Source organism: Dermacentor andersoni, chromosome 1, assembly GCF_023375885.2.
Source record: "Dermacentor andersoni chromosome 1, qqDerAnde1_hic_scaffold, whole genome shotgun sequence".
NCBI classification, from domain to species: domain Eukaryota; kingdom Metazoa; phylum Arthropoda; class Arachnida; order Ixodida; family Ixodidae; genus Dermacentor; species Dermacentor andersoni.
In genome coordinates, this window is record NC_092814.1 from 49,728,376 (window position 1) to 49,739,880 (window position 11,505).

Genomic DNA, 11,505 nt, shown 5'->3' on the forward strand with positions numbered 1-11,505 from the left:
GGTGCACAACGTCCCTGTATTATTATGCTGGGTAACAATGTGATATAGTGGTAAGCCAAACTAAATTTTATTTGTTATGGTTTTCAGTCTGGTTGAGAAAAAAAAGTTACAGGTCAATACTGAAGTTAAACAACAGTTAAGCCAATTCGAACTGATTTATGTTTATGGGATTTAACATAATAGTTCTGCGGAAACCCGCAAGGTGGAGAGGAGCAATTATTAAAGGAAAAATGAGATATCCACCCAGACGTAGCTAAGTGTTACAAAGGAAACCCACATGGGTTCCTCGAAAGAAAAGCTTCACAGTTGAGGAAAAATTCGTCTGGTCCGGGACTCGAACCGGGACCACCACCTTCCCGGGGCAGCCGCTCTACCATCTGAGCTAGCCAGGCAACTAGCAGATGGCAGGCGAAGTCGAATTTATCCACAACTCGGAAGCAAAGGCAAGAGTTTGACCTCCAGATGGTGCTTGCCTTTGCTGCATCGTGACCCACGCAAGAGTCCGCGTTTCTACCACAAAGCCTGCCTTTGTGCAAAGCATTCGCAGCCAGCGTTTCCCAGTGAACATTACGGTTACATACGCTCCAGTTGCTGGGAAGCACGAGAAGCTGTCTGGGATCTTTGAATGCTATTGCGTTCCACTCTTGAAGGTGCAGCTTAACCGTCCTCCACATTTTTTTCTGTGTAGTATACATCCAGCAGACTCCAATTAAACAGAATTGGAAGGCACAGAAAGAATATTTCAGTTATTTAGAAGTTTATGTAAGGGAAGCAAAAATCACAAAAAATTGTTTGCTTTCCAAAGTGTCGTGTGCTTCAATTTTACTGCGATGAAAAAAAAAAGTGTTATTGTACTCTTCTGCTTGGAATAGCACAGTTTATTTTGCGCAAGGCATTCGTTCATGTGTTCTTGCTTTTTGACTGTCGCCATTACGATACGCCAAGGAACACAAAAAAATAGGCCACACGAACGCCGCCGAGCAGCTGCTAATGCCATAACAGCGCAGCTGACTGATGCATTGGATTTTCATAACTATTTTGCATGACCATTTGATATGTCGACTTACTCCTACTACATATGAAGTATGACAGCTGATGAGGTTGGTACACTTTTGTTTCCAGTTCCATTTAGCCAGAGTTTCCAAAAGAAGTATTCCATTTCAACGAAGTTTGTTAACATTGCTCCTATGTAATGGCCAACCAACGTTGGTAGCCTCATTTCGTTTATCCGCAGTCCACTGTATGTGTTTTTACCAACTCTACAACTGGCTTTTATATTATTGAAGCAGTGCAGCATTGCTGCAGCCATAAGCCCCATTCTGTCATAAACCACTCTTCTCCACTACTATATAACTGCTTAGGTTTGTGCTATGGCTCAGCACTTCCTTTAAATTTTTTGTCTTACTTGATGGGCTCCCTTCAGCCCAACGCTGTGCATTTTGCCATTTTTCGGCAATCGATGGTGTAGCAAATGTATGGCAAAGAGGTACACTGCCCATTGTGACAACACGCCGCCTGATGCGCTGATGCCACCGTCACACCATTAAAGGGACACTAAAGAGAAACACTTAAGTCAGTTTAGAGTGATAAAGCATTCTTTGAAAACTATATTGTCATTTATTTTGTGATAATAGGTTGATTTTTGAACGAAGATCGCAGTTTCATTTTTCAAATTTTGCACCGAAATCATAACGTCGATACATTGGTGACGTCATGGATTTAAAAGTATTTTTGCTTATTTGTGTCACGTTGGCTCAGCAGAAGTTCACGAGTCTTGCTGTTCAGCCTTTGGCTCCTTTAGAACGCAATGTAGTCCATGGGTACTCTAATGTAAAGTTATTGCAAGCTTTTCTATTCCGATTCTGCAATCAGCCCTCCACAATAAGACCGAACGAAAAAAAAAAAACTGATTTGATACCTTTCTTGCCATTGGCGAAAAAGGTGTTTTTTGACCAATTGCTATTGGTCAAATGTTTTTGGGCTACGTCCACTACCTGTCTGTCACGCGACATCACAAAACAACGAAAACTCACCCCATCAAAGTGACGTATGTGCGTTAGACTCATTAATATGCTGAATGAAACAGTTTTTCTGAGTAGCCGGAGACTGCCCTGTTCCAAAGGGAATAGAGGATGGCTGCCGCCGATTGCTGTGGCATTGGTTACTCGGAGCTTCCGGGGAGCATGGGTTTATTTGTGTATAAGATTTTCCATGGCAGTATAAGGTTATTGACACCTTTCGGCATGTATACAACATCGCTCTGATAACTCTACTTTGCTGAGGATCCGTTTTAATGGCATTTTTAACTTTCCATTGCACGGTGCTGCGATTTTCGTCGAGCCATCGCAAGCTAAGTAAGGAGAAGCATACCAATCGCAGACGCCGGTACCACCCTCCTCATCCGGCTATCTACTTTCTCTCTGCTGGCTTGGCCCCATCGAAACTCTCCATACGAGTGAACTCCCTGCCTCTTCTCAGCCAATTAGATAACTGCTCAATGTAGGCAGTGCTATTTGCTTTGAAAGCAACACAAAGTGACATTCTATAAACGAGAAGCACGTTAGATTGGGCTTTTAAAACAACGCTGCGGCTTACCGCCCTATGCTTGCAGTGGTGGTTACGTAAATTTGACGTCGGGGGATTGGAATAAAAACAGATTGGAATAGTTTTACGCTATAGGGCCTTAGATTTATCAATAATGGCTTAACTAGTCCCTGGCAGGCTCTGTCAAAATCCACGACGTCACGGCACACTGTTGTGAGAACTTCGAGGCAGCTGTGCCACCCATTTTTCTGGCTTACCATGTGTCTTCTCATGGTGAGAGTGGCGTTATTGATATTGTATAAAGGTGAGTTACTAACACAGGTGAAAACTTTTTTCTCCTTAGTGATCCTTAAACACTACCACACCATTTCTATTTGAAGAGGTGAGCTATGTTGCAAGGCATCAAAACAGAGAGGTGGGCTAGCTGTGGACATAGATGCATGATGACAGTGCGTGGCTTTATTTCACCCCAGCTTTCTCTCTAAATTAATGAGAGCCAAGGGCCAAAACCAGGGCTAGGGCAATAACTCTGCTCTTTTTGTTGTCCTTGGGGAATCCCACTAGAATACTATGCATGCACTTCAAGGTACACATATATTGTTCTGTTACAAATATCTGTCACTTATTAGTGCCTGATAAGTTGTGCTAGTGGCTAAGCATTATTGCTGTGAGAATTTACATTAACTCAAGAAAAAGATTGATAGATGCGGCTTAGGTAAATAAAGGAAAAATTTGTTTTTTTTTTTTTTTTGCTAGCTTGGATCTGTTTACATTATTTGCTGTTTACTTTTCAGAATTGCCCTCTTTTCTGAAGACGCTCAATACTTGATAATATTGGGTGGTAACCACCCAATATTATCAAGTAATGATCGTCTGAGAAAAGCGTTCTCAGATGTACCAAGGGTTACTCATCGCGGCATCAGAAACTTTAAGGACATGTTAGTGCATGCAAAAGTCAGCCAACATCATTCCCCCATAAAAAAGCATGTTTTCGCCCCAGGTGCAAAGCCTGCAGGCACCTTCAAAATGACATTAAAATTAAAACCGCTGCAAATAGTTAAACACACGAAGTGAAAACTAGCTTTACTTGTTCAAGTTCGGATGAGACTTATATGCTTGAATGTTCCTTCTGTAAGAAACAACACATCGGTGAAACGGGACAATCGATGAAGATCAGGCTAAATGGACGTCGTGCGGACACAGCTAAAAAGCTTCCCAAAGCCATCGCCGAGCATTTCAACCAACCAGGTCATAACTTTGATGAACTTAAACTCTACGTCTAAAGTCAAATTTCCGTTCTGAATGAGAAAGAAAATACAAAGAATCATACCTCATCCATAAGTTCAAGACATTGCAACCAATAGGCATAAACGTTTTAAAGGGAGCTTTAGAATCTATTCGCTATGCTAAATTTCAAGCTACAGGCAACAACACTTAGTTATTTTCACTGGTAGCTTGCGTTTCTCTTTTTCTTTATATATATATATGTATTCCACTTCAGTAATTTTTTTTTCCACGAGCACCATTTTCTGCCGCTCCTTTTATTATCTCTTTCAGAGAGACTATAGCCCACTGACCCTCCAGCGGAGCAGGTAATAGAGGGGTGCTTTGCACGCTGCCATTGATACGCCAGGTGACACATGGCTGCTTCACCAGCCATGTGCATGGCGGCCATTTATTCTCAATTCTACACCCTTGCCGCTAACACGCCTTCGGTTATTCCCTCACCCACCTGCCTTACCCTCTCTTTCCTTTAGTAGAACCTTATATATATATGTAGTGCTGAGGAAAGCATATGTCGCCTTGAAAAAGGCAAGTCCACTTGTCGAAACTTTGGCTCCCGCTTTTACCTCGTTCTCGTTTTGCTCATCGTCTTGAATTTCCATCTTCCGCCTTCCCAGTGCAGTTCTGGCAACACAATCCAACCCAACATACCTTTGTGCCGAGTCAACCTTGCTGAATCTGCTGTCTTCTATTATACAGCAGCCTGGCCCTTTGCTGCTGAATTATGTTCTTCTACGTATATGAAAAAAATTTGCAAAATGCTGATAGCTTTTACCACTAGTACTGCTTGGTAAATTTACGACACGCATGCTTATAGCAATGTTCTTTCTTTGCCTTCATGCCATTAGGAACAGCATTGCTTAAAGAACCTTTCACCGTTGCACCTCCTAAGAAACTATAACCTCTACACAATCATCTTTTCATCAGCTTCTCTAATTTTATGCCAGCAATGGTGGCACAACGCTTGCTGTCGAGACCCAGGCTACATGGCATTGTGTGCGAAACAAAATGTTATGGGCAGAGTGCTATTTTAAAATTGAGATTAGTACTCATGAAATGGTTAAATCTCATTGAAAGTACAGTTTCATTTACCCAAATTATTTGCCACATTGCTTACACTTCCGCTGCCTATCGGCAACTCCTATATGCAGCATTGCTTTACACTGCCAGTGATTGTAAAGGTGGGTTTGGCAACCCTGTGCCTGATATAGTATTATTTGAGCATGTTCGCATTTCCTTCGAAGATGAAGGCATTGCACACATTTGCTCTGTTCTTTTATGCTACACTAAAAGGTGCACATGCCCCTCACATGATTTCTTGATTTGTAGGGGTAGGCAACTTCATGTTACTTGGTTCACCATGTAGTGAATTTCACAAACCATAAACAACTAGGTAAGTTTTCCCATGTATGGAGCTAGTCTGCTGCAAGATGTGGAACATGTTGGTATGGTCCCCACTATCATGGAATGTGCATGTGTCAAGTCCTAGCATGCACATTAGGCAATTTTAGTCAAGTTTATTTACAACGTGCACAAAGTACAGTGTTGAAGGCCACCCTGGAAAGAAAGCTGTAAACATACAGCTTGACGAGGCCAGGGGGCCACCACCAGGCAACATCAGCATCGCACACATCCGTAATACAAACAGTAAGCTTTCTTAATAGCTCCATTAATTGAACACATGGTATAGATCCACTTCCCTGGGCATGAATACATCTACATACATGTATACTCATTACGAGCGCATTGAAATTCGGGTAAATAACATAAGCACCAGGGGTATATATACTGTTACACTTTTAAAAATGAACATTATTAAAAGCAATAATTAAAAGGAAGTTAAGCAACAGTAAAGAATGTGCACATGCAACTTATAATGAAATGAATATGCATGTGATGAGTACGTTCTGAACAGGTATGGACATAAATCAACTTACAAATTTCAAACAGTCAGGTGAAATTTGTCAAAAACAAAGATATCGCGCAATAGCGTGCGCGATAGAACTGTATCTCCATTCACGCACTTCTGCAGTTGATTTAATTGTGCGGGTACGTTGTAGGTCAGGGTTTGCATAAAGTAATTTGTTCGATAGTGCCTTATCTATTTTTCTGATCCTCATGTTACACGGGTGCTGGGTCGTTCTACGAGGGCTGACACATTTTTTAGGAATTGTATGGTTTTTTTATCTGAAAATTGTAATTGGTGTAGGAGACGGTATGCGTAAAGAGCTTTGACGTTAATTATTCTGCTTTCTTGAAATAACGGTTTTGTAGGATGTAAATGGTGAACATTGTGAATACAACGAATAGCTTTCTTTTCGAGCAGCAACAGCCTGTTAATGTTACATTGTGTAGTCGTAGCCCATACTAAGGTGCAATAGTTTATATGCGACCGAAAAAGGGAATGATAAAGCTGGAAAATTACACGAGGTGGAAACATATGACGGCATCTAAATAGCACAGATAAAGCAGCAGAAAATTTTTTTGCAACAAGGTCTATGTGCGAGTTCCACATCATGTGACTAGAAAATATAACACCCAAAATTTTGTGTTCCTGTACTACATCAAGCGAGTGGGAACCTATTTTTAAATCAACGCATGGCACAGATTTGTTCTTTGCAGCAAAAACAACGGCCTTAGATATTTTTACATTTATTTGTAGGCTGTTATGCAAGTACCACTAGAACACTTTGGACAGCACATTATTGCCGTGTAAAAACAAATCTGACCCGTTATCAGAAGAAAGAGGCTAGTGTCGTCTGCGTATAAAACAAAATCTGTACACTTATCAATAGAAGGTAAGTCATTCACATATACATTAAATAAAAAGGGGCGCAAAATGCTTCCCTGTGGTACGCCACTAAGTAATGGGCGGAAGGATGACGTAGAACCGTCTTTAACTACGCACCGCTGTTGATCAGAGAGATACGACTGCAAAATTCAGTGAACGACAGCTCGTCTGCCATATTCTTCTAGTTTTGTTGAATGTGTGTCATGATAGAGTGAGTCAAATGCTTTGCTGTAATCAATGAAGATTCCAAGAGTTTTGTTTTCCGCTTCAATGTTTTTGAGAATGATTTCTTTTTGTACCAGAAGTGCAGACTCAGTCGACTTGCCCTTTGTGAAACTGTGCTGGCATTCAAACATAATTCCGTGCTTAAAAAAAAAAAAAAAAAAATATATATATATATATATATATATATATATATATATATATATATATATAATAAGAACTATGTAGTCGACATTATCTTTTCAAGGCCCTTGGAAAATATAGGCAAAACAGATATTGGTCTGTAGTTTTTGATGTTTCTTTCCCCCCCTTTGAATATAACAGCCACTTTGGCTCGTTTCATTTCAGCAGGAAAGGTCCCTGAACCAATCGCAAGGTTGAAGATTTGGACCAAGCACGGGCAGATAATGTCAATCACATTTTATGGGTGTTATCTGGATATTATCGATATCAGTGGCTTTACTGTTCTTTAATGCAGTGAATGTTTTATATACCTCGGAAGAATCTGTGGGTTGAAAAAATGCCATTTCCCGAGCATTTCGTTCCAGTCTGTACGAGATGTCTGTGGGAGGAGCATGACCGATTGTTGCTGACGCATAATATTCACTAAAATGTTCTGATAGAGCCGTCCCTGACAGTGATTTGTTATTAATCACAATTTTGTGTACTATATTGGCCACTGAACTTGTGCCCAGTACGGAATTATTTTCCACATACGATCAGGTGGGCAATTCGATCCTGTTTGGAAAAGGTTCTCATAGTATTCCTTTTTAGCTTTCTTTAATAAAGCATTTAAACGGTTCCGTTGCTTTTTAAAGGTCGCCAAAGTATTAACGTCACGCATTCTCAAAAAGGAATCATGAAGTTTATGCTTTTCTGTGATCATATGCTTCAGTTCCGGATTAATCCAAGGCTTTAATGAGCGTTTTCCCATCTTAAATGATTTCATCGGAAAGCAGCTGCTGTAGTGGCCATTGAAAAGCTTTATGAACGCGTTGCACGCGGCTTCTACAGTCGTTTCGCCGAAAACAGGCTCCCAGTCAGTATTAGACAAAGTGATGACCAGTGCTCTCATAATGGTAGGAGTATAATATGCTAAAGGAAACTTAAAATTTTATTCGTAAAAGGGTTCTTTGCAACCATAAAGATGCTGGCACTTTTCTGCGCTAGCATGATCAATAATGTCTACCGATATATATTTCTAAACTGTAAGCCTACTGACACTTGGTTCTTCTTTTTTTTAATTGCTGTGGCAAAGATAAAAGTATGTTGGAGAGTTGTACTGCAACACCCCACCTGTCCTCTTGCCAATGGCAGACACGTTTCACCCTCTAGACATTCATTTGGATACAAGGAAAATGGATAAGATTACAAGCTAACACAATGTCAGTGAAGTACCTGCACAGGAATTCCCCGAAGTGCTGAACAAGCGATGAAAGGCATACTGCTGTATTTAAGATGAAAGCCAGTTGGCTAAACTCTCAGCAATTGAAGGGTTCATTTTCTGTTTGGTTTTTTCCTATTGTGAACTTGCTGACCACCTTCTTTTTCTAAACCTTCTTCAGCAGGATTTGTGACACATTTTGTCAAATGAGAAAAATATTTGAACATCACGACTACCCAGTGGCCGTAGTGATAGGTGCTAATGTGGCATGTTGAGTTCACCTGACACACATTTTTTTACAATTGCAGGGCTACTACATGAGAAAGCATACACCCAAAACATTGGAAAGATTTAGACTTCATACCTTAGCAACTGAACCAATAGCTATTCATTAACCCCTTATCTACAATGATAAATTTTGAAAAATTGAGTGCATATTAAAAAAAAAAAGAATTTTGCCGTATAAAAAAAAAGAAATCCAGGAATGCCCATAGCACTTTTACTGGTCTCATTAAAAAAATAGCAGAAGACATTGTCTATTAATTACATGCATCAAAACTGCAAGGTAGTGCAACCATTACCATGACGAGTTAACTCGTCATCGGCAGTTAAGGGGCTAAAAGAAAAAATTGGTACACCTTTAAACATGAAGCATAGCAATGCAGAACAACTTCAATGTAAGCTTGGACTGCTGAGCCCACATTTATTTGTTATTTATTAAAAAAAACTTTGAATACTGCACTTTGGACACCCTCTACTTTCTGTCAAACATACCTTACCATCAGCATGGTGTTGTTCGGCCAACTATTCGAAAACACTTCATTACATAGCATGCACGTGCTGCCATGCAATTACTGTGAAAGTTGTCAATGGGTGATGTCCTTGCAGCTGGGAGGGAATGCATTAAAGCCACCAGATTTTCCATCGCAGACAGCTTTCACCCATACATAGAGGGGATTGGTAGTAATGTTCCTGACAAAAACGGTGACATTTGTATGAATCATTTCAACCTCAGCACCATTCTTTAACCATGCTTCATAGTAACAATGCTCAAAACTAACTGATGCTATATTCCATGGTTCATGCCAGTTAACTAACAGCTGTGCATTGCCTTCAGAATATTTTTGAACTTCACATTCCAGTCCCATAACCGGCCCTGGAAAAATGTTTTCTTTAAGGTTATGGTGTGCTGGATCATGTTCAGCAGTTAGGTTGACAAGCAGTGGCACAATTGATGTGTCAACTGCTGTGTCCTGATAAATGTGGAAAAGCCAGTCTGGATTGTCACAGCACAGGTGTGGTGGAACTTCTTCATTTTGGATTATCTGCTGTTGGGCTTCCAGTGGCAAATGATATATTCCACCATAATGTGGTTCAAACTCGGGGTGAAATACTGCATTGGTCTTGTTTGTATTTCTCCATGCTGCATAGGCAATATTCATTGATGGAAAATTTGCAAGGGTTTTGTATGGAGTGTAGTTGTCAGGATTAATGCCATATGGAAACATTTCCAACACTGATGATCCTGGCTGCAAGAACATTGACAATATCAATGCCGAGCCATGCATGCTTATCAAAAGTTGTGTGTCCCTCAGCAAAATTACTACATCCTGCATAGATATACTTTCAAGATCAATGACTACAGGTGTAAGCTTAGTGTGCAGCTGCACCATGTGCACTAGCTCATCTAGGTTTGTAATTAGCCTGGTTTTGGTTCTTGATATTATGAGTGCATGACTTCTGTGTATCTTTGATGTCAGTGGCACATCAAGCGCATGAAGGAAAAAACGAACGAAGTGACTGACTTCTGCCCCAGCCGTCCTTAGGTTAGTGTTTAGGGGGCCTTGTGGGACCACGAAACCATACTGATACCATGTGCTGTCCTTTCGTAATCCAACAATAGCCCTTCTAAAGCGATACCACTGAGACATTTGGCTTTTATACAATATCTTTTGATTTCTAACAAGGGCTTTGTACAGCTGCCAGTAAGGTCCCTTTCGTCTTTCATCAACCAGGAACAGCGTAATGTTGTCTAGGCAGTGCAGTATCTCTTCACTATTGCTGCAACTACGTATCTCTCGAACAGTTGAAAATATTGGAATGAGGTCATCGTGAAACACATGCATCAGGTTGTCTGGGTTGAAGCGACTGGCCACAAATGTGTCACTGCGAACATCCACAACATGGAGCGGTGAAAACGTCGACACTGGCAAGTCCACGAAATTGAAGTAAAACGCCCCGTGCCCGCTTACAGACGACAAATCGGTAAGCGCTGGATCGTTTCTTCCGTTTAGGTCACCAAGAAGAGTCGTTTCCGGGCCGTGAAGAAAAACGAAATCTCCGGTGTCTCCTCGGTAGTACAAGTTCCTGAAAATGCATGTTCTCACGGTATGGTTAGGGCCACGACACCACACAGAGCTTGACGACTCGTCCGGGGCCCGCTTAGAATGTCTTATGTCAGTCTCTCTAGTGCTGCTATTGCCACACCGATTCGCATAATCGAGTACATGGTCGATTAACAAGCACGCAAGTACACAAAACATATGGCTGGGACGTAGAAACATGGTGGGCCGTGCATCCCACTTGGAAGAATGTGCCACTCACTAGAATGTTACGAAAGTAACGTATACATATGTACACCGCGTGCGAACGCTGTGCATAACGGATGACAGTACAAGCACACAATGAGCACCTCTGTAACGCAGAGGCACCTCAGCTACATAAAAAAAAATTGAACCTTGTCATCCGAAGGGGAATCGGGGAGTTCAAACCACGGAATTGACCAAATAGTCCGGCCATAAAGCCAGAAATACATAATTATGATCATCTTATACCTCGTGCAGCCGGGTACATGCGGGTACGGCCTGCTGATGTAATACTACAGCACTACTGTTACTACGGTGCCTCTACACACGCGACCTTATCACAGAACACCTGACCCCATTATATGCTATCATACAGTAACCACCGCATGACCACCGGCTCGGCTTTCAGTGGATTTCAACGGAAGGCCATGGAAGGCTGAAGAGTGCTGAAGAGCTGAACCGAGCTGAACACACCGTTACGAGTGTGGCTAGAACATTACACCGTGCTGAACATGGTGCTGAACATACGCTAGATCGCAGGATCGCATATGATGTTCACGAAGCAACTTCCAAAACACGGCCTTCGTCTTGACATACCTGCAATGCAGGTAGGTCTAGGATAAGCAACAGGTGGTGTTCTTTTATCAGGAATAGAGTTCTTTTATAATTTAAATTTATTATTTTAATTTATTTAA

The 11,505-nt window shown here is 41.2% G+C and overlaps 1 protein-coding gene across 1 annotated transcript; it reads right to left on the reverse strand.

Moving 5' to 3' along the window:
• Nucleotides 1-7,920: 7,920 nt before the first annotated feature.
• Nucleotides 7,921-11,405, reverse strand: LOC126545542 (protein O-linked-mannose beta-1,4-N-acetylglucosaminyltransferase 2-like). The gene has a single exon (XM_050193459.3). The coding sequence runs from the start codon at nucleotides 10,787-10,789 to the stop codon at nucleotides 9,092-9,094; it is 1,698 nt and encodes a 565-aa protein (XP_050049416.2). The 5' UTR covers nucleotides 10,790-11,405; the 3' UTR covers nucleotides 7,921-9,091.
• Between the last annotated feature and the right edge of the window lie 100 nt (nucleotides 11,406-11,505).

Bases quoted from the DNA above. Each gene is read 5' to 3' on its own strand.
- LOC126545542 (XM_050193459.3), bottom strand. From the start codon at position 10,789: ATGTTTCTACGTCCCAGCCATATGTTTTGTGTACTTGCGTGCTTGTTA.